General features: G+C 42.3%; 1 protein-coding gene and 1 long non-coding RNA gene across 3 annotated transcripts in view; one reads left to right on the top strand and one right to left on the bottom strand.

The window, feature by feature from the left end:
* The window catches only part of SV2C (synaptic vesicle glycoprotein 2C), a 229,578-nt gene that overhangs the window by 90,118 nt on the left and 112,327 nt on the right, over positions 1-27,133 (top strand). For both annotated transcript variants that reach the window (XM_040450451.1, XM_040450442.1), the window contains one exon: positions 16,959-17,139. In XM_040450451.1, coding sequence (XP_040306385.1) covers positions 16,959-17,139 — 181 coding nt within the window. The remainder of the gene's footprint in view (positions 1-16,958; positions 17,140-27,133) is intronic.
* On the bottom strand, positions 5,164-9,200 carry LOC121014338 (uncharacterized). Its single transcript, XR_005783167.1, has 3 exons — positions 9,041-9,200; positions 7,701-7,830; positions 5,164-5,190 (listed from the first exon to the last, which is right to left on the bottom strand). It is a non-coding gene; the product is annotated as an uncharacterized LOC121014338 (long non-coding RNA).

The raw sequence follows: 27,133 nt of genomic DNA, 5'->3' as shown, positions 1-27,133 counted from the left end.
TGTTCTAAGGACTGGGTGGCAACTGTTGGAAATTAACTGCACAAGAAGGATGCTGGTCACCAAAAGTGTTGATGTGACAATCAGTCATCATCTCTACCCCATCTTCTGAAATCCACCTGCCTCTGGCATTTATGCTAGGGACGGGAGGTAATAATGAAAGAGCAAGATCATCTCATAATGCCCCTGTTCCATCAGGCCTGCCATTGGTGCCTCTGATGGAACAAGAAAGAGGAGAAAGAGGAAAGAAAGAAGAAAGAGAAGAGAGAGAGAGAGATCCTGAATCTTCTGTTTGGCATACCGCCCCTCTCCCCCATACCCTGACAGGGCCCCAAATACAGAGGATGCTAGAGAGCAGGGATCAGCAAACTTTTTCTACAAAGGGTCAGATAGCAAATACTTTCGGCTTCTTGGGCCACCTGTGATCTCTGGCACATTGTTGTTATAACCCTTTTAAAATGGAAAAAAAACATCCTTAGCCCACCCTTCTTAGCGGCACAAAAACATAATTTGTTGATCCCTTCTACAGACCTGTACACATTTTGTTACTAGATGAGAGTGTTTTCAAATGTGGATGTGGTCTCCTAGCCTGATGAGCCGAGCTCCCCTTTGTTCGGCATGACACCAAGGCTAGAGGCAGGCTAGAGGTGTCTGTTCCATTCCTTCTTGGTCAGCACACAAGCTGAGCCCGGTGATTACTGTTGCTGTGAGCATGAAAGTCTTTGTCTCTTACCTGGAGCTTTTTGTCCTTTACCTGCATCCATGAAACTGGTAGGCTAGCTTACCAGGTTTCAAGCAAGGTGAAGTCTCTCAGTTGCTGAGAGAAGCTAGAGGCAGAGCAAGAGGAAGGGAAGGGGGTGTTGGGGCAGGAGATGATACGGAAGAATACTGTACATGGAACAGAGATGATCCAAATGAGAAATCGTTTTCCACCTGGACTACACTGGCCTCATTTTTAAGTGTCCAAAGTTTCCATTTTGTGCTTCGCAGAATCAGAGGTCTCCTTCCTTGGTGGGTGAAAGAGGGGGGAGTCTTTGGCTCCCTCTAGAGGTGAGAGTTTGCTAACAACGGTAGGGTGTCTAAAATGCTAATCTCTAGCACTCTTCATTATAAAACAAATGGAAATCTTGGGGCGCCTGGGTGGCTTGGTCTGTTAAGTATCCAACTTCAGCTCAGGTCATGATCTAGCAGTCTGTGAGTTTGAGCCCTGCATTGGGCTCTGTGCTGACAGCTCAGAGCCTGGAGCCTGCTTCCTATTCTGTGTCTCCCTCTCTCTCTGCCCTTCCCCGCTTCATGTCTCTGTCCCTCTCTCACTTTCTCTCAAAAGTAAAAATAAACGTTTAAAAAAATTTTTAAACAAAAGGAAATCTGACCATGACTAGATTTTACATACATGTTCTAGAGATTGGGTATAATTCAATTAAAAAGAGCATTTATCCTTTAAACTAGGAGGATGGCATACACACACACACACACACACACACACATATTTGTATATGTGTATATATATGTGTGTATATGTATTTAGAGGCACGTGTATATATGTATCTCTTTTAGTTATGCATGTTTAGACAGTAATGACAGTTATAATTGTTGAACTGTAGAGAGGAAATTGTATTTAACACCAAAGGCTTAAATAGTGCTAAAATTTTGCCCACATTCTTAGGCAGCTTTGTGTGCAAAGCTAATTCTGAGTGTGGTGAACACTAATTCTGAGTGTGGTGAACTTTACAAGAATTATCTGTAATTGATTTTTAGATTGCTAAACAATTAAGACAAGAGATCTAGAAACCTACACAAAATTATTTCCAAAAGCTGAACTTGGAAGCTTTGAAATGAAAACTCACCATACAACCTGGGTGTTTCTTGAATCAGATTCTCTTTGGGAAAGTCAGTGTGTGGGACATTGAGAGAGAGACAGGGTTGGAATCAGTAAGTAATAAAGGCAATAGTGAAAGCCTGTGACCGGGAGTTCGAGCCCCGCGTCGGGCTCTGGGCTGATGGCTCAGAGCCTGGAGCCTGTTTCCGATTCTGTGTCTCCCTCTCTCTCTGCCCCTCCCCCGTTCATGCTCTGTCTCTCTCTGTCCCAAAATAAATAAATGTTGAAAGCCTGTGAGATTTGTCGGACAGCATCCCTGCTCCTCTGTCAGCCTGTCTCCACTGGGGTGGGGCAGGTCTCCAGTGAGTGCAGGACGGCATTGTCCTAAGGTGTGGATGAGAACAGAAGCATAGCACAATCTGATCCCTGAACACTGCACCGTTCCGCTTATCTGCCAACACAGCTGTGAGGCCCTAGCATGGCCCCAAGAAGCAGTTTGTTATCTGCAACAATGCTGTGTGCGCGGTGCTCCCCCCTCCTCCTCACAGTGAGTCCAAGTTTAACACGCTTAGGCAAATTTGTGCTGTGAGATTTAAGTGATCACAGATTTACCGCGTTGTGGAGCCTCAAGATGGGAAAAGTGGAGAGGCCTGAGAATCTCAGTTTAGCTGAGGGCAGGTGTAGAGAGAGAAACTTGGTAGCGAATCTGTTACCTAGTTTCCCAAGGAGAGCTGTGGTTCTGTCTCTTCCCGCTGCTGAGGTTTATGAATCAGCCACATTGTGGTTGGCATGCTCCGGAGCACATGGAGTTTATGTCCCGGAGTTCTTCCCTCCAGGAACTAATTAATATACTTCTGCTGGGGAGAGAATGCTTGCTCTGTGCTCCTTCTCCTTGGAGTCATGGCCAGAACTCCCATGGTAAATCCAAACCACGCACAACCACCACCACCCATAAAACACACTCTGCTTCGATCCTGCTTGACATGTACTTCATTCCTCTCTCCCTTCTACTTCAAAAATTTCCTCCCTAAAACAAAATAAAACCCCCAAAATCTCTTCTTGAGTTACCTGGAAAAAAGACTTGACAGGAGCCGGAGGGAGAATTTCCTAGCCTGATTTCTGGTCCTCTCACTCGCCGTTTAGTTTATGGTAGGAAGTAAGCGGGGGAGGGGAGTTTCCCTTAATGAGTTTGCTTATTATGTTCTTCTTTTGAATGATTTGCAGTAAGAAAAGAAATATTAACAAATTAAATCATTTTGATCTTCCCTAAAACTAAAAGTGAGAAACTGTTTGGGGATCCCAGTGAAGCAATGTGTTTAGAAGTGTCGTAGGGACTGTGCTATTCCAGGTATGTGTTATTGTGTAACAAACGACCAAAAACGTAATGGCTTTTGAACAATATCCATTTTATTAGATATGACATTTTAAATTATATTTTATTTATGGGTTAGGAATTTGGACAGAGGTTGGCTGGGTGATCCTTCTGTTCTCACTGCCATCAGGGATCACTCAGTGGTGTTTATCTGGCAGATGGACTGTTCTGGAGGGTCCAAGATGGCCGGCCCTTTGTCAGGGCTCAGCTGGGACTGTAGAGGCTGGTGCCGGCACGGTGTTCTCAGGGGAGCCAGACTTCTTGGATGGTAGCTCAGGGATCCTGTCCTAAGTGAGCAAGGTAGAAGCTACATGGCCTTTTATGACCCAGGCTTGGAAATGAAATAGCATCACTTCTGTCATATTCTGTTGGTCAAGTAGTTGCCCAGAATCAAGGAAAGTCAACATAGACTTCAGCTCCTTGTGGGAAGAGTGCTGAGGAATTTGAAGCCACATTGCATAATCATCTTACATGCATGAAGAGACATCCCTTTTGTTACATGTCAGAATTTCATTTTATGAGCCACGGTTTAGTGCATTAATTTTCCTATTAGCATTTTTTCAGAGTGCAAGATTTCCAAAACATTGTTCTGACCATTTTGAGTTTTATACTAGTGACACTTGGTTTTTTAGGATTTTAAATTCTAATTTTTTTTAAAAAATGAGGATTGGCCAACTTTTTATTTCACTAAGGAAGGCCATTTAAAAATAATAATTGCAACAAAACACACCACTTTTGATGCTCACTGTCATTTCACAAAACAAAAGACACATTTACATTAAAATAATAGGAAAGACATGTCCTTAGAATAAAAGATCTTTAAGCCAAATAAATTAATCTTTACAAAATGGCATATATTATTTTTCTTGGGTTTTTTTTTTTGTTTGTTTGTTTGTTTTTGCATTTCACTATTGGCTGGTAGAAACTTTTTTTTGAAGTCTGTTCTGTAGATGTGTGTATTTGGGTATCATTCTTCTAGACAAAAGGTCTCAAGTAGGCTATTTATCACACTTACTTGGGACACTCAAGATCTTGTGGTCAGGACTTCAGATTTATATTAGTTCCTCAATTGCATAGCTGTATGTGAGTGGTACAAGGGTTTAGGTTAAATCACCTATGTTAAATACAAATTACGTTAGCTAGGTTTTCCTGATTGTTTGAAATGTGCCTAGAACAATGTGGTGTGATGGAGTTTCAGAGTAAGATGTACACAATATAGTGCCTACCGGGGGTCAAATTACAACTGAGCTGTAGAGATAAGACCGATGCACATGAAATACTGACAAAGAATACAAATCAGAATGTGGGTGAGAACATATAGAAGTTACTCATGGAAACTAGAGTAGTCTGGGGTGTGCTCCCAAAAATTGTGGAGGTGAAATTCAAGGTACACGGTTTGGGTGAAAGGCAAGAGAAAGATGTTTCTGGTAAGGATAACTGGATAAAGGTTCAAAGAAAAGAATGACTATAATGTGTTTAAGGAACATTGAAGGATTTAGGGATGGGTTGATTTTTAGCAGAGCTGGTTTTAGGTTCTAGAGGACAAAACAAAATGGATTCAACATTCTTTTTTGTTTTGTTTTTGAGCTATAATATAATAATTGATTAAAGTTTCTATTTTTTTGTTACTCTCAAAGCGGCCCCATCTTTTCCTTCCTAATCCAAGCAGATGGCTACCTGCTCATGCTAGACACAAATCATTTATAATCATACTAAGAATAATGAGCCGCTAAATAACAGCTTCAGTACTGTGGGTCATTACCTGCATATTTGGGTGACCTTCCCCGAAATACCTAAGTGTCCTTCTGATAGTTTGGGATTGGGAGCCCTTGCATGATGTTTCATCACTAATGACAAAATAAATCTCAAGTGTCAAGAAGGGCTGCCCTGAATTCACCTCGGCTTCGCCAGCAGTAATGGATTAGGACCAATATCCTTTAGTGCAAGGCCGATCCTGATATTTATTCACTCAGTGCTCTGGGCTGACGGCTTAGGTAGCTGCCTATTTGGGGAAACAAAAGGTCATGTTGGAGCATCAGAAATGGATTATGGAATTCTCTCTTTAGACATTTCCTGGAATCGATTACGACCTAGTCTGGTTTTCATTATGATACCTCACACCTAAAGTTAAAAAAACAAAAAACCCCAGCAGCAAAAAGAAACTTCCGCATAATTTTCTGAAAGGGGTCATGGAGGACTTGTGTAATCATTTTGTAGTCAGTATTGATCAAGCACGGTGTGATCTTTGAGTCTATTTTCAGACCTGTTTTCCTACCACACAGTCACATCCCCAGTGTCTGGAAATGGCCTGAGTTAAGCTGCAGGAGCCCTTCCCCTTCAGGCATTTTTCAGTTGCTTGAAATATCAAAAGGTATGATACGGACACAGCTCCAAGATTATTTGCCCGTCTGGTCCTCTAAAGTACCCTTGCTTTTAGATTTCTGTGCTTTGTTTGTTCACCGTGCTCATATAAAAGAGGCTCCATTGGGGGAAAAAAAATCGTTTCATTGCTGGCAGGTGTACTTGAGAGTAAGGAATTTCTCTTAAGCCTGTTTCTCGTGCATTTTCCAGAAATGAGACGCGTGATAGCACCGTTCTTCCAGAATAGCCCACTCTTCCAGGAGCAGAAGCCCTTTGCTGGACTCCACAGTATCCGAGGAGAAACCACCTTTCCTGTTGTCCTTTTCTTCTGAGGTGTTCTCTGCTCCATCCAGGCCTTCTGCCCATTTCCTTGACCACACCTTCTTACCTCTGACTTCTTTTACTTCTCTTCCTGTGGCTGTTCCTCAGGGGTTGATCCTTGGGTCTCTGTCCTCTCTTTCCTTCATCTTTGCAGAGAAATCCCACATTTCACAAGGCTCTAAACTGCCCGCTATGCTGCCACCACCCCAGCCTTGGTGTTAGGGTTTCTCTGGTCTCTCAGATACTTCCTCTGGCCAGCTCCGTCCTCACACACCTGCCCTCAGCACTGCTCCAAGCAAACTTTTCCTCGAAGTGGGGGTTTGCAAACTACAGCCTATGGGCCAAGTCCCACTCTTTGCATGTCTTTGTAAATAGTTTCGCTGGAACATAGTCATGCCCATTTGCTTACGTTATTTTCTGTGGCTGCTTTCATGCTGCAACCGCACAGTTGATCAGTTGTGACAGAACACGCAGAGGCTGCAAAGTCTAAAACATAGTCTTTGCTGTCTGGACCTTTACAGAACAAGTTTGCCCATCCTGCTCTAAATGTCCTGATCTTTTCACATTAGGGCTTTGATTGCCTGAATTCCACATTCAGGAACCCATCAGTGGCTCCCCATTGTCTATGTAATTACTCAAAAAAAATTGGGGGGGGGCTCGTATCTAAGGGTTTTTCTCTCACTTATCCCGCTTAATCGTACTTGTCCATACACCCAACCCAGCCACTCTTACCAGGCTGCATACCCTCGCTTACCTGTCCAGCCTCCTGCTTCTGCTCTTTCCCACTCCACACCTTGCCCCTGCTGTTGTGTATGTCTGAGGGGATGCAAAAGGCCATCCTGCCTGTCTTCTTACTCACGGTCTCCTTCTTTTGACATTCAACTCAAGCCCTGCTCCCTTCATGAAGCATTCCTGAAGATGAGCTATACTGATCATGGCCTTATTGATTCACCTGTGTTACCTGTGCTGCTCTATTTGGCCCTGTTCTCATGCAGTGTAGTGAATGTTACCAATGTGGACTTCCTTCACGCTTGTTTAAGACACTGGCCTGTCAGGCCTGCTCTCCTGTTGTATTCTCTCTTTATAAATTTTGTTATGATTCTTCCCAAGCTATTCTACTCTTCCTTGTGTCGCTCTTCGGTTTACAACAACTATGGTCTCTGACCACTAAAAATACATCCAGCCTTGTGAATCTCCTCCAAGCCCACGGCCCCTGCCTTAGGTCAGGTTGCCCCCATTCCTTCCCAGGGCATTCCTGAAGGCAGTCTTTTTTTCCCCTGGGCAGGGCCTGGAGCACAAATTTAAGGAAGCACTTACTTTCAGGGCTTCACAAGTGCAGAGTTGACACCTGAGAGTTACTACTTCCTTATAGGTTGTGCTCCAGGCCCCTCGGGCCTCAGTTGCCTTACCCTAGATGTTCCCCTCCATCCTTCCCCACTTCCTGCAGTTGATGAATGACCTCTTCAGGCTCCAGTGATATCCAGCCTGTTTCTTAGTTTCCCAATGGATAAAGGCTATCTCCTTGGGTTGACTCTAGGCTGTCTTCCATCCCAGTCTCCTGCCACTCTTGTCCCCAAGTATGAACTCTGCACCCCATGCATCCCCAACTATCTGGAGTTCCCTTAGTGTGCTGTGCTCTCACACACTCCCCAACCATTTAACTGAGTCCTCTTCTTTCCCTTGGAACTTCCCTGGCTAACTGGGAGCATTCTTACTCTTTGGTCTAAACTCAGCATGACCTACCATTATTCACTGGGAAGCTTTTCAGAATTCCGCGGAACTAATTAAGTCGCTCCTTCCTTTTTTTCCCCTTAAGCATAATGTACTCACCTTAATTATAGCATGTGTTTCATTTAATGGTAATTAATTTTTTGCGTGTGTTTAATCTCTTAGGAAACCAAAGGTTCAAAGCCCCAGCTTCATATTGGAATCATTTGGCAAGTTTTTAAAGTACCATTGCCTAAAATAATATAAAAACAGAGAGGAAGACAAATCGTAAGAGACTCTTAAATACAGAGAACAAACTGAGGGTTGCTGGCAGGGTGTAGGATGGGGGGGATGGGGGGATGGGTGATGGTCATTAAGGAGGGCACCTACTGGGTTGAGCACTGGGGGTTATATATAAGTGATGAATCATGAAATTCTATTCCTGAAATCATTATTACACTATATGTTAACTAACTTGGATTTAGGAAGGAAGGAAGGAAGGGAGGAAGGGAGGGAGGGAGGGAGGGAGGGAGGAAGGAAGGAAGGAAGGAAGGAAGGAAGGAAGGAAGGAAAGAAGGAAGGAAGGAAGGAAGGAAGGAAGGAAGACTTAAGCCCTATCCCAGAACCAGAATCCCTGGGTATGGCCTGGACATCACTGTTCTTTTTCTTGAAGTTCCCCAGATGATTCTGATGTGCAGCCACTGTCTGAAACCACTGCAAAAGACTGTGAGCTGCTCAAGAGTAGGGTCCATGCCAGTTTCATTTTTGTGGACCTCTCCTCACTGTTCCTCACTCTTCTTCCCTTCCCCTATCCTCACAGCTCAAAGGATGCCTGACTTACAGCAGGAGCTCACCTAAGAGCTGTGAATTAATGACCACCTGCTCATTGTTGACTCATTGATTGGGATTTTTGAAACAAGTGTTCAGTTACCACTTCTCTCCCCTAGCACAGGCCTGGAGTAGGGGAATTATGCAGAGAAAGAGGTCCTATTGGTATGGAACCAATAGGTGATCTCATGGCATACCACAAAATGACTTTCTGTAATGTTCTTCATTCCCAAGACTTGTGTCTTTAATGCTTTGAACAGCAAGGGGGCTGAAATAGCCCTTTTGGGGCCTCCAGAGCTATATATATAAAATATATTTGAGTATCTCTTCCTCTATCCAGTGGGCATGCTAGATACTACCCATTTGGGGAAGGGTGTTAGAGAAGACTGGGCTTCCTCATAAGGTCTCTCCTCCTGCATTTGGTTCTCTGGATTCAGTGAGAGTGTCTTTGGGCCTTTGGAATCTGTTCAGTTCCCAGGTAGACTTAGGTAACAAGTAGTAATGCTATTTGATGCAGTGTTCCCTGCGTGTGCAAGCAGCTGGCTGCATCGGTCTCTGCCTGCAGCACAGGACTTAAATGTCAGACTTCCCAAAGGTAAGTCAGAAATGTGCTGTAGACTGCATCTGATATTTACAGTTCTTTCCAGCAAAGGTGAGCCGACTTTTGTTGCAGATGTTCTCCATTGCAAATTAGAAGGGTTTTTCTTTTTCATCTGTACATATGCCTTGGATATTTTCACTTTCCATACTTGCATTTGATTTTGTGAAAGTCCGCAGATGCATTTGGACACATAATGGCCCTTACCTGTGGCTACTAAAAACAGTAATTAGAAAAAGTGAGAGGTTGGTTAAGAGAAGGCTATTAATTATTTATTAATTATTTAAATTAATTGATTTGAATTTACTCAGTTTATTATTTATTTATTCAAATCATTTCAAAATGCAAATGAATAAATACATACAACAAGTCTTTCAGACATAAAAATTACATAACTCTTCCAGTACTGTTTCAGGTGGTGTCTTTTCAGAACTCAAGCTAAGGGAGGCCAAAAGCTGTAATTGCCCTTTCTACACCATCCCGAGCCCCCCTTTTTCCTCCTCTTGTCTCTTTTCCATAACCATTCCCTTCTCTTCTGTTCTCTCTTTACTTCACACCAATAGTACTATTAGCATTTCAGGACCTTACACAAAAAGGAATCATGCTCAAAGTCCCAAAGGATTGTTCACCTTGCCAGAATAGAGAAGGTTCGTATGTCTCCTCATCTTGAGTACACCTTTCAGTTGTACAGGCCGCAGACCCTTCCCCTTAACTTCCCCTAGCCAGACAGGATGTAAAGATTTCTCAGTGTAAGAAATATTAGACCAAGGGGTGCCTGGGTGGCTCAGTCGGTTGAGTGTCCGACTTCGGCCCAGGTCATGATCCTGTGCTTCGTGGGTTCAAGTCCCACATCAGGCTCTGTGCTGACCGGCTCAGAACCTGGAGGCTGCTTCAGATTCTGTGTCTCCAGCTCTCTGCCCCTCCCCCACTCTGTCTCTGTCTCCCCCAAATAAATAAACATTAAACAAAAATTTTAAAAAGAAAAAAGAAATATTAGGCCAAATACTGCTGTATGAACAAGTTCCTCTGATAAGTGATACCTTGTGGAGATAGACTCCTGCATGAAAAAGTTAGTGTATCTGCCAAAGGCTAAGTTTATGTCCAGTACTCTATCCAATCCAAGTGTGGCAGGCAAAAAAAAACACAACGATTCTAAAATCTGATCATAGCCTTTAGAAAAAGCAGCACTTATCTGCATGTGTATTCAAATAACAACAGTCTGAAATCTGGCTTTTTCACATGTATCACTATAGATCCTATCACAGGGGTGTGGCTATGGCCCAAGTCCAACTTCTCTTGCAGCATAGCCGTCTTTGTTTTTAGTTGAAGTGTATGTAGTTGACATACGATGTTACATTTGTTTCAGGTGCACGACTTGGCGATCTGACGGTTCTTTATATTGTGCTATGTTCACCACAGGTTTAGCTACCATACATCACTATACAACACTAATACAATACCCTGACTATACTTCCTCTGCTGTACCTTTCATCCCCAGGATTTATTCATTCCATAACTGGAAGCCTGTATCTTTGACTTCTCTACACCCATTTTGCCTATCCAGTCACCTCCCTGTCCTCTGGCGATCACCACTTTGTTCTCTGTATTTATGGATCTGTTTCTGTTTTCTTTTTGTTTTGTTTTGTTTTGTATTCCACATATGAGTGAAATCATACAGGATTTGTCTTTCTCTGTCTGACTTATTTCACTTAGAATTATACCCTCTAGTTCCATCCATGTTGTCACAAATGGCACAATCTTATCCTTCTATGGCTGCATAATATTCCTGTGTGTGTGTGTGTGTGTGTGTGTGTGTGTGTGTGTGACATCTTCCTTATCTATTCATATATCAACGGACACCTCCGTGGCTTCCGTATCTTGGTTATTGTAAATAGTGCTGCAATAAACATAAGGGGTCTGTATATCTTTTCAAATTAGGCTTATTTTTATTTTTCTTTGACTTGAAAATTTGTTTTAGCCTAAGAAAATTCCCTTTTAAAAGGTGAATGTGATCATTGCCTCATGGAGATTATTTATCATTGAATTCAGAATACTGCCACAGAATGATTTTTGCAGAAATCCAATTTGTAAATAAATGCTGCAATGAATTATAGAGTAATGCATTAGCCCTGGATAACTGAAGTGCTTAAAACAACGTTTAAAAACCTGGTTAAACATTTCTATGAGAAAAACTACTATATACATTTCTTAAAATTGTTCTGCTTAGTTTAAATGTGGTTTAAAATGGTGCTGGGGGAGAAGATGTGGCCCTTAGGTATTGTCATAAAGAATCAAAAGCAGCTTATTAGAAAAGAGACAGAAATGGAAATGTGATATTCATCAGGGGAAATGAGGGTATGATTAAATAAATGAAATCAGCCCCCATGTTAGAAAATGCTTTAGTGAGGAAGTCATGCCTGAGGCCTCTTTTGGTCTTCTGAAAGAATGAGAGGCTGGGTCGGGTGCACTGAGCCTGAGCTGTGGTAAGAGTAGAGTGAGCCTCAGGTCAGGTTGAGCCTCCTGGAAGCCCAGCTGAACTAGAATCTTCATTCAATTCCTGAAAGGATCTGAGAGTCACAGCCTGGCCTCTCACATTGGAGTTCTGCCTCTAGCTAGTCCTGGGCAGGCAGGTCCTAGGGGAGGCACAAGGTTTCTCCTTGCCCTTGACACATCTGCAGCTGGTGTAGGGAGATCTTGCTTGTTCTGTGTCTTTGGAATTAAAATATGCGATAGCCCACATCTCCTCCTGTCAAATATGTATTACACGAATACAAACTTTAAGTAAAAAAAAAAAAAAAAGTTAGAAAGGTTAAGTGTTTTAATGGAAAGCACACCAGCCTAAAAGTGCTTTCAGATTCTTAAGTGTGCACAGATCTGTGGGAATCATGTTCAGATGTAGCTTCTGACTTCTGTAGGGGTGGAGTGGAGCCTTAAGAGTCCGTATTTCTAGCATGTGCCTCCAGGGTGCCGGTTCTGTTGGTTCAGAGGTCATACTCTGAGGAGCAAGGATCTAGAAGATTTGATTTCAGGTACTGGCTTCTCACGGCGTCAGTTTTTCCGTCCGTAAGATAAGGGACCTCTGAACTCTGGCCATTAGCAGCATCATGAAGTGTGGAGAGCAGGAGGCTGGTTTGTGTCAAAAGCATATCCCTGCTCTGCGTTTTCAGAGAATCCTCATCATCATACAGGGAAGACAAAATAGAAATATGAAAACAAGCCAGGAAATACAATTTGGATTCTGACAATCTCAGAGTGTTTCCAGTTTTATTCACTTCGTGCCCTTGCTAACATTCAAAGGTTTGTCTTATAATTAGGTCATAAAATCCACAAATAAATCCTCTAATTGTGTTGTTTGTCTCCAATAAGCTAGTGGAGAGGCTGAATCCTGTCCATGGCATACCCAGAGGGACAGTCTAATTACCAATAATATGCAGCGTATGATCAAAAGACTGTTATCTTTAGATCTGAAACATTTTCTTTCTTTAATATTTTAAATGTTTATGTATTTTTGAGAGAGAGACACACACACAGTGTAAGCAGGGGAGGGGCAGAGAGAGAGAGACACACACACAGTATAAGCGGGGGAGGGGCAGACACACACACACACACACACACACACACACACACACACACACACAGAATCCCAAGTAGGCTCCAGGCTCCAGGCTCCAAGCTGTCAGCACAGAGCCCCATGCGGGGCCCAAACTCACCAGCCGTGAGCTCATGAGCTGAGCTGAAGTCAGAACCTTAACAGACTGAGCCACCCAGGCGCCCCTAGATGTGAAACATATTTTTAGCCAAAATAGAAGTGAAGATACAACTTGACACTACATTTCATTTTGCTAAACCTATCAGTTGTGGAGGAATTTAATGCCATCTTGAAATCTTTCTTATCCTTCAGAATCCTCCCAAATATTCTGTTCTCAGTGAACTCTTCCCAGATGCCACAGTCAGAATTAGTAGCCACCTCTCGTCCCCCTGCCCCAGTTACGCCTCCACTGGAGCACACACTTCATGGCTGGGTTCATTCTGTTATGTGCCTGATGTCTCCCTCACTGAATTATGAGCTCCTTAAGCCATCTGGATGGAATAGAAAGAGTTCAGCGACTTGGAACTCAGGTCCCTGAGGGTGCACTTCAGCACTGTTTTGTCCTGGTCATATGTCCCCAGGAAGCCATGGAAGGTTTTGGCCTGGATGCTCCACTCATCAGTGGCCACGATCAGATGGGGTGGTTGGGACGGTTGTGTAAAATACTGGGTGTGTAACTGTCTGCCTCTTTGCCTGGCTCCAAGTAGGCATCAGATAAAGGTTTGCTAAGTTTTTCTTTTGTAAGTTCAGGGATCAGGACTTATAAATCCTTATATTTCTAGCACTTCAGGAAAAATCTGGCATAGTGGGCGCTCAATAAGTTCCTTAAAATTGAATTTAGTATTCTCTCTTTTAAGGAGATTGAGGCATATTTATTTTAGGCATAGAAAAAATACAAGACAGAAAAATAACTGTTTGATTTTCCCCTAGTAGTTATAGTGGATGCTTTTCTGAAATATATTAAATGTATCTTTAAGTATAGTTATTAAATTTCTGACAGATTTATTTCTGGTTTGCTAAGTTTGGAAATCCCAAACACAAGAGAAAAGATAAATATTATGCAAATACAAAATATAAATAGTATATATATTATATATTTTTATAAATAAGGAAAGAGGAATTGAAGGATGGGCCATTTTTATTTTACTCTTTTATATATTAAAATCTCTAATGAGTATTATTTTGGGGTTGCTGAAGTACACAGTGCTAACGATAAATGAGGGTGTTCTGCCCCTTGTCAAATCACTGAGCTGTCTCCATTCCGGAAGTCAAGGGCAAGCCCAGCTCATGCAGCCTTTACTGTACCTGAGCTTTAAGAAGCTCCCATGGTGGGGCCGTGTTCTCATACTACTGCCAGGTGGGAAAATCTAGCAATGAGTTATGAGTCCTTAAAGTGCTGGAATCATGACTTCATAAATCTGTGGTCTGGCTTAGTGAAGATGAGGCAACAGGTGACCGACTTAAGAATAAGGAGCATGCTAGGATATAGAGCCCAGTCCAGCAGGAGCATCATGCCTCCTACAACCAGACAATGGAGGGAGTTGCCCTCCTCTGAAACACTGCATGTCATTTTTAGCAAGAACACTAGATTTTCATTTTTCCTTGGCACCACTGAGCTATTTTCAGCATTGACCCCCCTACCTCCCATCAATGGCTGGGGACATGCCCATTTGGAATGTCAGAGAACAAGGGGTGCACCCCTTGTCATATGCTTGGGAAGAATGAGGCAGCATTTGCCCCTCGCTCCTGTCTATCATACTCTGCTACCCTGGACTTAACTCTAATTCTGTGAGTTAAGGAGAAGACACCTCAGAGACATGTGAAATAGTGCTTTCAGTTCTAGATGGTACCCCCACAGAGGGGCCTGGACGAACTGTGATGTTTTCACAGGAGGGCAGCCAGGATTGTTAAAGGAGTCGTTAACAACATTACACAAAGAACTGCTGATGGGCTGGGACGTAGTCACCACTAACTTTTCGATGTTCAAATCATTAACTTCTCTGTGCCAGTGACTGGGTTCCGCAGTATTAACCTCAAAGGATTGTTGTGAGGAGTAAATACATTAATCATGCACTTAGAGCTGGTAAGGGTTCAGCAATTGCTGGTGACCAGTTTTTGTCTTTGGGGCTGGGACTACAAGAAAGACTGCCACATCTTTAGGCTGCAGCAGCCATAGGCCCCTCCTGATCTATGGGAGCTCACCTTCTGGTCTGTAGGCATTTTTAAAGAAACAGGTATTATGAAAAGCTTTGCTACTGATTATTCTTCTGAGAGGCATGAGTAGCCAACTTGAGCCTCTTATGCTATAAATAAGAGATTGCTTCATATGCATTTCCCTAGGTGAATCTGTCTCCTTTGGGAATTCCTTTGCCTTGTGCTGATACAGTGTTTAAACTGTCTGGTGACCATGCACTGGGCTTCGTGATTTGAGTATCTTTTTTTTTTTTTTTTTTTGAGAAGGATGATCTCTGTATCGTTAGCTCCGTAGTAAAGGGAAAAACATGTCATTCCCACCAAGGCAGAGGATGACCACTCACCCATTTGCAGTATCCCCGTCTAAATGAAAATGGCTTTTGTTTTGTCTTCCTGCACATTTGTTCCAAAATTTGCCATCCATTGTAGCTGCTCATACTCAGCTATCTGCAAAGCAGCATCCATAGGTCATTGATGTCAAGGTCATCAGCCTTTACCAGATGTTCTCCTTCTGGGTCTCAAATTGATCCATTAGCTGTGTATTAAGCAAATGAATTCAGGGTGAGTTTTTAAATAGGATATTTCCCAAACTAATCTGAAGCAATAAATTGTGTTTTTTTAACTTGTTACTTTAATGCTGCTGAGTATCTTGAATGTGCCTTTGAAAAGGAACTGTTCAAGGGGTGGTTTGGTGAAGTGGGGGAAAAGCAGAAATGGTTGTGAGATGTTGTAGCAGCTTTTTATTTTTTTTTTAAATTTTTTCAACGTTTATTTATTTTTGAGACAGAGAGAGACAGAGCATGAACGAGGGAGGGTCAGACAGAGGGAGACACAGAATCCGAAACAGGCTCCAGGCTCTGAGCTGTCAGCACAGAGCCCGACGTGGGGCTCGAACTCACAGTCTGTGAGATCATGACCTGAGCCGAAGTCGGCCACTTAACCGACTGAGCCACCCAGGCGCCCCTGTAGCAGCTTTTTAAATGCCACATCCAGATAGAACAGACTTTCATTTATTAACTATGTCGTTTCCCCCTAGACATTGGCACACCCTTTTAGAAACTTCCCTGAAGTAACTTTTCCATACCTCATATTATTTCATCCTGAGAAAGATTCAGGACAGGGCTTCTGGGGGCCTGGTTTTTTAGAAGAAGCAAATGAATTAGAAAATTCACGTGTGTATTCACAATGACACCAAGAGGGACATCGATATAACTCTTGATTTTGCATCTGTTTCCACTATGGAAGTAAAGCCAACCATAATAAGTTTAACAGTTCCCAAACTACAACAGTTGTTTTTCTTCTCCTTAGACTCCTTAAGCTTCCGATCCAAGAGAATATTTTCTCTTATGAGCAAAGTTTGAGACTATTTTAAGATTAATTCTTATAATCTCTAAACCTACCTTCCCCAGCAAGGGCCAGGATGTTCAGGGGAAATCAGAGAGAAAGACACATGGAATCCTCTAGAGAGTCCATAAGAGTCTGGCCTTGGTCCATTCATCTGCTAAAGGCAGAGATTTGAAGCAGGCTGAGGGACCCATTTGATCAGGGACCCCTTGACTCAGTCTCCCATCTTGACCTTGTCATGGTGCTAAGCTGGGCATTTGGACCAAAGGTGACATGCCTGAGAGTCAAACTCCAGGATTGTTCTGGGCGGAGCCTCCTTGTGCCTGTGCACCATGTACCCGTTATCACGAGGTTGGTGAGAACATTGCAGTTTTGTCTTTTGCCTTTGTCATTGATCATGACAGCTAAAGGTAGCCCACAGAGAGATTACTTTCCAACTTGAAAGATGATTTGTGTATCCTGAAGGATATATATATATATTTATTTATTTTGAGAGAGAGAGATAGAGAGCAAGGAGGGGAGGGGCAGAGAGAGAGAGAGAGAGAGAGAGAGAGAGAATGAGAGAGAATCCCAAGCAGGCTCTGCACTGTCAGTGAGGAACCTGACACAGGGCTCAATCCCATGAACAATGACATCATGACCTGAGCCAAAATCAGGAGTTAGGCACTTAACCGACTGACCCACCCAGGCACCCGTGAAGGATATATTTTTTAAAGGAAATTTTTCCCATACAAATGCTGAAATGTATTTTGTCTCTTGTTCATTTGCTCTTACATGTGTCATTTGCTCCCAATCTCTGACATGTTTCTTTGTTTTCTGTGTGTTGCAGGCAGCATAGTGTACCTCGGGATGATGGCAGGGGCTTTCTTCTGGGGAGGACTGGCAGACAAAGTGGGGAGGAAGCAGTCTCTTTTGATCTGCATGTCTATCAACGGATTTTTTGCCTTCCTTTCATCCTTTGTCCAAGGTTATGGATTTTTTCTCTTCTGTCGCTTACTTTCTGGATTCGGGTAAGGTTTTTTCCTTCATATTTTATAGCAATATGTTTATTCTTCATAATTGTGTATGTTTTCCACTCTAGAGGACCTCATTACTGAAAAATTATCTCTTAAGAACTGCAGTATTGGTTCTTAGAAATATAATTATCGACCCGTAAGTACAGGAGAGACGAGAGAATACATCTATGTTCTAGTGGCTGATTCTCTTAGTATTTTACTTCCAGGAAATGGTTTTACTTTAAGTGGAATCTATGTCAGAATGCATTCATAAGTGCTTTTTCTTCTGAAAATTTAATTTAAGCAAGAAATAGCTAAGGTCCTACCTATTATGAGCTAGTTAAAGGTTCAAACCATTCAGGCTTGCTCTTAAATCCAGTATGAGTGTGTCTCAAGCAGATGTTATTTTATTGATCTATGCTAACAACGTATTTAACTTGGTAGGAAGCCTTACTTCTTGAGATGTAATACATTCTTTTTATAAGTTCCTGATTTTTACTGAATTAACAGAAGTTGTGTTGTTAGCCAAGTGCAATGGCATAGTACCATAGCTCCCCCTTCTCCATGGGGGAATACATTCCAAAATCTCCAGGTGATGCCTGAAACTGCCGATAGTACTGAACCCTGTATGTGCTAGGTTATTTTTTTATGTATGTATGTATGTATGTATGTATGTGTATGTGTATATATATATATGTGTGTGTGTGTATATATATGTATATATATATATGGTAAAGTTTAACTTACCAATTAGGCACAGTAAGAGATTAACAACAATACTAATAAAAATAGAACAATTATAACAATATACTGTAATGAAAGTTATGTGAATATACTCTCTGAAAATATCCTATTGTACCGTACTCTCTCCTCTTCTTGTGATGATGTGAGATGATAAAATGCTCACATGATGAGATGAGGTGAGGTGAATGATGTAGCCATTGTGATGTAGTGTTAGGCTACTATTGACCTTCTGATGATGAGTCAGAAGGAAGATTGTCTGCTTCTGGACTGCAGTTGACCACGAGGAACTGATAGCACAAGTAACTGAAACTGGGGAAAGTGAAATTGCAGATAATGGGGGACAGCTGTATAGCCAATGGTGGAGCCATTTTCTTTAAAGAGCTTGAAGCACTTGTTACTACCCTAAGTGAATCCACAGCTTAGGAAAACCCAACAGCTTAATTAGGAGAGTCCAAGATACTCTGCTTCAACAAGGAAAATAATAGTAAAAATACAAAGTTTCTGTTTGAGAACTTTATTTTCGCTAGAGACGTTCTTTCTGAGGTATCTGTCACAAGATGAATCTATAGGAATAACATAAAATAAAAGTAAATAACTGAATAAAAGAAAGGAGACAGTCCTGGGTTATGAATTTGAGAAGCATATTAGTTGTGGTTGTTGATGAGAGTGGTACCCACACAGGAAAACACAGTTTTGCCAAAAGAGAAGATCAAAGAACTAAATCAGGTCTTCCTTAATTACATAAAGTAGTGCTTTAAAATCACAGCTAAAATAAAGAGAAACATAAGGCATCAGAGGGAAAGACTGTATAACTGGTTACTTCAAGAGTTCAAAGATTTCCACATGTAGACTAATGCATCACTTTTATAACTCATTCAAAATATTTGACTTTTACATCAGTTTATGCCACAAGATGTGTGTGCATATTGAGATTGGTGGGTTATCCACAGATTTTTCTAATGTGCTCTTTCATCTTCTTATAGACCTTCATATGCTATGCTCTGCACACATTGGGCACTTTGCAAATATGTGATTAACTTGCCCAAATTTCAAGAGCTCTCCTTAGAGTGAAGACATTCCAGTAGATCATTGCAATAAACCAAGAAAATTGGAAAGTTTGGGAAAGTGTAAGAATATTTTTTCCTTGAGAAACAAATTATCAGAATCAATAATTTGCTTTTTAATGATAGAGCAAGAAGGCCTTTCCTCAGCAGAGGGGACCCTTGGTGCTCAGAGCTCTGTATGATATTGGCGATACACAGGGCAACCTGGGGAGGTAATTTGGATCATGGATTCAAAGGGCTGCAGCAGACCTAATGCTGAGTGAGCCGGGGTACCTGAGGAAGAACAGGTGTTGTCTGGGGCTATTTGTTTAAAGGACCTTCTTGGGGTCCATAGGATAAGGCATTCTTGCCACCAGGAAAGGCTAAGTCTCCTTTCTACTTTTTCTTACCGATGTAATACCACAAGCCTTCCGCGAAAAGGCTAACACCTAAGTTCTGAACCTTCTAGTCCTTTCCATTTACAATCGTATCCAAGAAATTGCAGTGATATCCATGGACTCAAAAGTCCCCGACTGTGGTCATCATTATAGCAGTTTTAATTGCCAGTTCTGGATTATGACGTGGTCAACCCAATTGACTGCAGAGAAAAGGGCTATTATGGTGGTTGCAAAATACTCCAGGCTAATGGACTGCCTAGAAGTTAATTCAAGGGCAGTACAGAAGCAGACACTGCCTGGATACATTCAGGATATCATCCTCTTCCCTGTCGCAGACAAATAATTCCTCAGCCAGCAGTTCAGGGCTGCTGACTTCTAAATAACATAATCTACCTGGCAAAGCACAGTCTGTGTATTGCTAACTCAGCTAGGCTCCATAAATTGTGATACCAGAGGCTAACGCACTGTGCCTTCGCCAAGTTGGCACAGCGCTGGGAGTCCAGAAATCCAAGTTCACCACACCCTTGCCCTTTACTGGGACCTTAGGAGAGTCATTCAGGCTTTCCAGCCTGATTCTTCTTTTGTGAAAAGAGATGGAGACTCCCTAGGCTGGGGGGCAGGGGGGGGGCGGGGAGCTGAAGGGGAAGTTCAGGTGCAAAATACCCAGAGTTTTGTGGGATCCAGCTGCTGAGGGGACTGGAGAAATGAAGTTGTAAAGGAAAATGGAGAAAGTTATCTTTGTTCCTTGGCTGAGTTTATGAGCCATGTCACCTACACACTACATGTGAGACGCTCTCTCTGTGATAGAGGGCTTTTCTCGGCATCTCTCAAGTTCCATCTGGACACCCTGATTCACTCTCTGAATCTCTGGGCCAGTTCAGCCAAGGCTCTGCTTTCTCCAGAGATCTTGTTGTTTGTACTTAGTTAAGAGCTCCCGTCATCCCCATCTGATCTGAGTTCTAAACTGAGTAAAACTAGATGACCAAGGAAATAAGGTTTCAGAAGGTTGGTGTTTTTCTTTCATGGGTCTCTGATGCTCAGACCTGTCAATGCTCCATGTGTTTCCCAGGACTATGGCTCATGCCATCTTTTCTGCTATCAGAAGTTCTCCCAGAACCCTTAGAGCTCAGGGCATCAGAAAGACCAGGGCATCCTGAGACCAGCCCTTCCAGTGGCTCTCACTACAGAACCTGCAAATATTTGCTTTTCATGTGTTAATTTCTCTCCTCCTCCAGCTTGTAAATTCCAAGAGGATGGGGCCTGTCTGCTCAAGGCAAGGTGGGCATCCTTACCTGTAAAGGACACCAGTCCCACCGGTGGTTAGACCTGTTGTATTGGCCACTTGATTGTGGTGTTGCCAGAACTGAAATAGATAGGAAGCTTGCTATAGTCTTAGTTGGTCTGGATAAGCAGAAGAATTCTAGGTCAAGTGAATGAAAGCTTAACTTGAATCATAAAAGTCATGAGGCTCATGAGAGAGTCATGGCCCATCAGTGAATTCCCTGACTTGAGCCAGTTTACAGACCCAGAATGCCTCAAAGAAAGGGGAGACGGTCTCTTCAGGACGTTAGTATACTACTGAAACTATGCACTGTTACTCTTTCACTCAGCCTTCCCCAAAAGACTTATGGCCTTTTGCCAGGGTTACACTGCTGAGGGGAAAGGAGATAATCAGACTTTGGGGGGAGGGGGCTTACTAGGCACTGGCTCTGAAGTGACACTAATTCCAGGAGATCCAAACTGTCACTGAGGCTCACCAGTCAGAGTAGGGGCTTATGGTGCTTGGGAGATCGTGGAGCTGTAGCTCAGGTCCGTCTCAAAGCGGGACCCACGGTACCCACTGAATCCATCCTATGGTCATTTCCCAGTTCCAGGATGCATAATTGGAATAGACATCGTCACTGAAAGAATCTCCACATTGGTCTAGCACCTGTCCACCAGTTCCACACACTAGGGATTGCAGAGGAGGAAGAGAATTTCTGGGTCATAGGCAGAGCCTTCATTTTGCAGATTTGGGTTCAGTGATGGAACCAGGAAGACACAGCTAGGACTGAAGTTACAACTTAGTCCTTTTGAACTGTCAACTCTGTACATAAGTAAACTGCATTCTGAATCCAAGGTCAAGATACCTTCATGTTGATTTTATTGCAAATGCCACTGGTTGCCAGCTGCTCTGTCTTATTTCATTGCTGAAGCATCGACAGCACTGTGTTATATTCCTATCTCTGCAGATAAGGGAGACTGGGAAGGATTACTTCAGTTAGCCTGAGGTCTACCTGAGTTTGTGGTTTTATTGCCTTTAAATGTGCTTTCCTCGGGGCTCCTGGGTGGCGCAGTCGGTTAAGCGTCCGACTTCAGCCAGGTCACAATCTCGCGGTCCGGGAGTTCGAGCCCCGCGTCGGGCTCTGGGCTGATGGCTCGGAGCCTGGAGCCTGTTTCTGATTCTGTGTCTCCCTGTCTCTCTGCCCCTCCCCCATTCATGCTCTGTCTCTCTCTGTCCCAAAAATAAATAAACGTTGAAAAAAAAATGTGCTTTCCTCTTAATTTCCCACACCAAGTCATGAGTATATTTTGTTAGAAACATAAATATGTCCAGCTGCTGTATTTTGTGTGACTTTAAATATTTATTCGGTACAAAGAATGATTTTCTAGCTGGAGACAACAGTGAGAATGAGGAATAGGGCATCACCAATTATTCATCTGTCTCTCACTTTCCTAAGTGAATCTCACACCAGGGAATAGACGCTTCCCTCTCCTCTTTTGTTACAGAAAATTAGGAAGAGAGGAAATGGAGTTGACACCACTGATTCATTTTCATTTGCCCCAGAATTAAATTATTTGTTTCCAGTCACTGTTAATTATGGGAATTGTAATGTTTCAAATGCTGGGCAACGTCAGAGTTGGGAGCTTCTCACCGAGGGCCTGGCATAAAGGTCAGGAGGAAAATATAACAGCAACAGAATCAAAATGAAATTTCTGTGTGTCCGTGTATCAGAGAGAACAAATAGCCATTACTCCTTCTGCAAACCGAGCCTCACAAATGCATACTTCAGAGCTACTTTCAATATCCCTCTATTAACTGCATTAGAACCAGAATGCCTTCGCTTTGTAGAAATGATCCCCACTAACTGGAATTCTTCAGTGTTTTATACTGAGCATCTCATTTATTCCCACAACATTTTTAATACGTAGGTTTGCAAAAATATTATGCTTTTTTTTTTTTTAATTAGAAGCTAGTGGCACAGATAGATTAAGCAGCTTCCAAATGTTCACTAGATCCTCAGGTCTTCTGAGTTTTAGTCTCATTCTGAACTGTATAAGTTTCTCCCCTTAAAGTAGTCTTTCTCTTAAGATACATTTTATTTCCTTATCATATTTGAAAAATGCAGACTCATTTCAAAATTTGTGAAACTCTTAAAATGTGTTTTATCAAATGCCTGTATGTGCTTGCCCTACAAGAGATGCTATGTTAAGCACTTATAATATTGACTCCCTTAAACCTCGTGGTGACCCATGAAGAAGATACCCTTTATTCTACCCATTTTCTAGATAGGGAAATTGAGGCACAGAGAGGTTAAATAACCATCCAAGGTCACATAGCAAGTTATGTAGTCGTACACAGGCAGTCTGGCTCCAGAATCCACGTTTATACCACCAGGCTGTGCTGTCTCGGATTCAATGAGAAGTGTCTCTGATTTCATATGACACAGTGCCCAATACATGATAGACACTAAATAAACATTTTGAACAAATCAATTCAGAAAGGTTTCTGACCCAGAGAATCAGTACGGAGAACTGTGCTACTGTGAAAGATGAGGCAACAGATTAAATTACTTTTGATCCAAAAGTAATCACACACCTGGATTGTGAACAGTAAGTCATTGTTTTCTTAGGCCTGTGTTGTCCAACGGGCAGCATGTAACTACCAAGCACTTGAAATGCAGCCAGATTGAGATGTGCTGTAAATACAAAATGCATAACACTGGTTTCAAAGACTTAGCACATATAAAAGGGTGCAAATACCTCATTAATAATTTGTATATGGATTACATGTTAAAATGATAATATTTGAACGTATGTTGAGTTAAATGAATATATATTAAAACTAACTTCAGCTGATTGTTTTCCTCTTTGTCTTATTATCTTTTCTAGAAAATTTAAAGTTATATATGTGGCTCGCATGATACTTCTTTCGGAAGGCACTATCTTAGACAATGGCTTATATGAGAATTTCCAACATAAAGGTTGACCTTCTGGACACTTATTTCCCATTTGCTCTTTGGCAAAGGTTCTGTTGATCCCAAGAAAGATGTAACAGAGCAAAAGACCTTCCAGACTTACAATGTATAATTGTGAGAAATTAGCCATATGTGCTTTTTTTTTTAATTTTTTTTAATGTTTATTTATTTTTGAGACAGGGAGAGACAGAGCATGAACAGGGGAGGGTCAGAGAGAGAGGGACACAGAATCTGAAACAGGCTCCAGGCTCTGAGCTGTCAGCACAGAACCCGACGCGGGGCTGGAACTCACGGACCGCGTGATTATGACCTGAGCCGAAGTCAGCCGCTTAACCGACTGAGCCACCCAGGCGCCCCCCATATGTGCTCTTTAGAAAAGACTCTGTCAGCTCCTTGAGGGCAGGGACTTGTGTTCTTCACACCTGTACCTCCAGCAACCGTGATATGCTTCGCCCAGAGTCTCGCTGGAGGGGTGGGGTGGAGGACAGGTAAAATGGTAGCTCGGGGAGAGGGTGAGTGGAGGAGTGGATGACTGGATGCACACAGCACGTGACTGGAGAAGTCCACGTGTTTTGTCGTCACTTCTTACAGATCATCGTAGTGTTCGTCACCGCCTTTATTCATGTATTCATGACACTGTTTAGGTGGTCCTGGAATGCGTTCTTCCAGTTCTTTCCAGAACTAGATTAATTTTGTTTTTCAAGACAGCATTAGAATCCTGATCTACGGCTACCGCCCCCCCCCCCCCCCGGCATAGTATCTGTGCTGCTGTAGATGCTATAGGTTCGGGGTCTTAGGGTAGCAACCTGATTGCAAACGAGGGCTAAGAGAGTTGTACTGAAGCTGTTTTCTTAGAAACACATCTTTTATCCAAATTAGATATTTACATCTCAGTATTTTTTAAAATAGTCAAGTTTTCTACCAGTTATTCTATCCATACTTTACATAATATTGAGAAAATAACAACTGCCCATATCAAAGAATATGAGTTTTTGTTTAAATCTGTGGCTTTGGAGAGTGGAAAACTAGAGGTACCCAAACCACACATCCTTTAGCACTGCCCCTGGGTATGGGAGATCCCCATTCTTGATTTGATGACTGGTTCAGTTACCAGTAAGTGTTCTGTTTCTATCTTGAGTACTCGTAATGAACAGGTGCTTTCTAATCGATGCAGCAATCTCATTTCCTATGTGAACCCAGCCCATTCAGAAACGATTAGATCTGTATTCTTTTCTCTAAGCCTCTGTAGTAGTCTGTTTGCTTTCATGAAAAGGAAATCACTGAAAAGTCCTTCTTCAGGACTGCTGCTTTAATTGTTTATTTCTAGGTCCAATTCAATAAAGCATAATGAATTGGTTCTGAATTGCTGTGCAATTTGCCTGGCAGTTCAGTGTCGTTGATTTTCATTTTTTGTTGATTCTGAGTGAGGACTAAAAGGATATTTTCATGCAACTTTCTTGTAATTGTACAGACTATACCCAGTATAGACTTCACCATTCAGTATTCTTTCTATAAGCCCATAATACCCATCTTAGTAAAAGCTGTCAGAGTCAGCTCGGGTAGACTTCGCCCTCTGCGTATTATCAGTTTGGAGCTTGTGACTTTACAGTGCATATTAAACTTCCTCCTGAATTCTGTCCTCACCTAATGCCCCATTTCCCAGTGGAAATGGAAGATGGAAGATTGAGGTGAAGGACCATTTGACAATCACATGGTGAAATAAGTTAGAATGAAATTATTCTTTGTTACATGCTTATTGGGGAATTAGAGCAGAACAGAATTACTCAATAGAATCCCTCCTCAGGACAAGAACTCATCAGACATTCCATAATTTTTCCTCTAAACTGTCATATTTCAAGCCATTTTAAATACAATTACTCTTTTTATCCATAGCCTCCCTCTTTTATTGCAAAACCCTGAACTCTTCCCTATCTTTGCCTCCGTAGCCAGCCTAAGCCAGTATGATGAGGTACAGGGACCAACATAATCTACCATAGCTGCCGTCTGAACTGGACTAGTATGAGGTAAGGCTGTGAAATTTGCAGCCTTAAGATCATCAGGCTTCTCAGTTTCTCAGTGAAGTTTGTGCAGACATTCATATCTGGCATTGTCTTTCATCCTGCTGTGCTAAACTGACTTAACTTATGTGTCTCATATTCCCGACAGAGGAGATATTTTGTCTGTAAAGCTGACACACCCTTTGCCGTATACAATATCCCGCTCATGAATTTGCCTTAGATTATTGAGGAAAATAAATATGTTTCATGATATTCACAAGATGCCTGGTACTGAGTCACATGTGGACCTTTTGAGGTGGGGTGCGTGTGTATGTGTGTGTGTGTATGTGTGTGTGTGTACACTCACAGATGTGGGCACACATGCGTGTAGAATGCGGTTGGAGAGTGGTCCCAACTTATTCTAGAATGTGTTTTAACACAGTTTTTTTTAGCTTCTTTATACTTCTTTTTTTTTTTAAGTTTTGAGTGTTTATTTTTGAGATAGAGAGAGACAGAGACAGAGCGCAAATGGGGGAAGGGCAGAGAGAGAGGGAGACACAGAATCCAAAGCAGGCTCCAGGCTCCAAGCTGTCAACACAGAGCCCCACGCGGGGCTAGAACCCAAGAACCATGAGATCATGACCCGAGCCAAAGTTGGATACCTAGCTGACTGAGCCACCCAGGTGCTCCAGTTTCTTTATATTTCTATAATTAAAGTTGTAAAAACCCAACATTAATTACTATTTCTTAAGAATAACTCCAACTCTGGGGCACCTGGGTGGCGCAGTCGGTTAAGCGTCCGACTTCAGCCAGGTCACGATCTCGCGGTCCGTGAGTTCGAGCCCCGCGTCAGACTCTGGGCTGATGGCTCGGAGCCTGGAGCCTGTTTCCGATTCTGTGTCTCCCTCTCTCTCTGCCCCTCCCCCGTTCATGCTCTGTCTCACTCTGCCCCAAAAAAAAAAACGTTTTAAAAAAAAAAAAAAAGAATAACTCCAACTCTGGGACACCTGGGTGGTTCAGTCGGTTAAGCATCTGACTTCGGCTCAGGTCATGATCTCGTGGTCCGTGAGTTCGAGCCCCGCGTTGGGCTCTGTGCTGACAGCTTGGAGCCTGGAGCCTGTTTCGGAATCTCTGTCTCCCTCTCTCTCTGACCCTCTCCCGTTCATGCTCTGTCTCTCTCTGTCTCAAAAATAAATAAACATTAAAAAAAATTAAAAAAAAAGAATAACTCCAACTCTGAAATTCCAAATATCAACTCTTTCAGCTGTGTCAATTCAATTTTGTTTTAATCTAGCTAATATTCCACCTATATAGAGTGTGGATTTCAATTATTATTCCCTCTAAGCCTCCTATTACCAAATACAATTAAGATTTGACCCTTTTTGACAGCTAATAAAATAGATTCAATATCTGATCCTGAGAAAAAGTCTTTATAAACCATCTTGATCTGATTGCTTCATTTATGTAAACATGCCATCAAATATGAATTTTGAGAAAACTTCGACAGTAGTTAATTGACCATTATATAATGAACAATAAAAAGGGGGCATCTGGGTGACTCAGTTGGTTGAACGTCTGACTCTTAATTT

Source organism: Herpailurus yagouaroundi, unplaced genomic scaffold, assembly GCF_014898765.1.
Source record: "Herpailurus yagouaroundi ecotype Mexico unplaced genomic scaffold, PumYag 29, whole genome shotgun sequence".
Lineage (NCBI taxonomy): Eukaryota > Metazoa > Chordata > Mammalia > Carnivora > Felidae > Herpailurus > Herpailurus yagouaroundi.
Note: the sequence above shows the minus strand (reverse complement) of the source record. Positions and strands in the feature narration are given on the sequence as shown.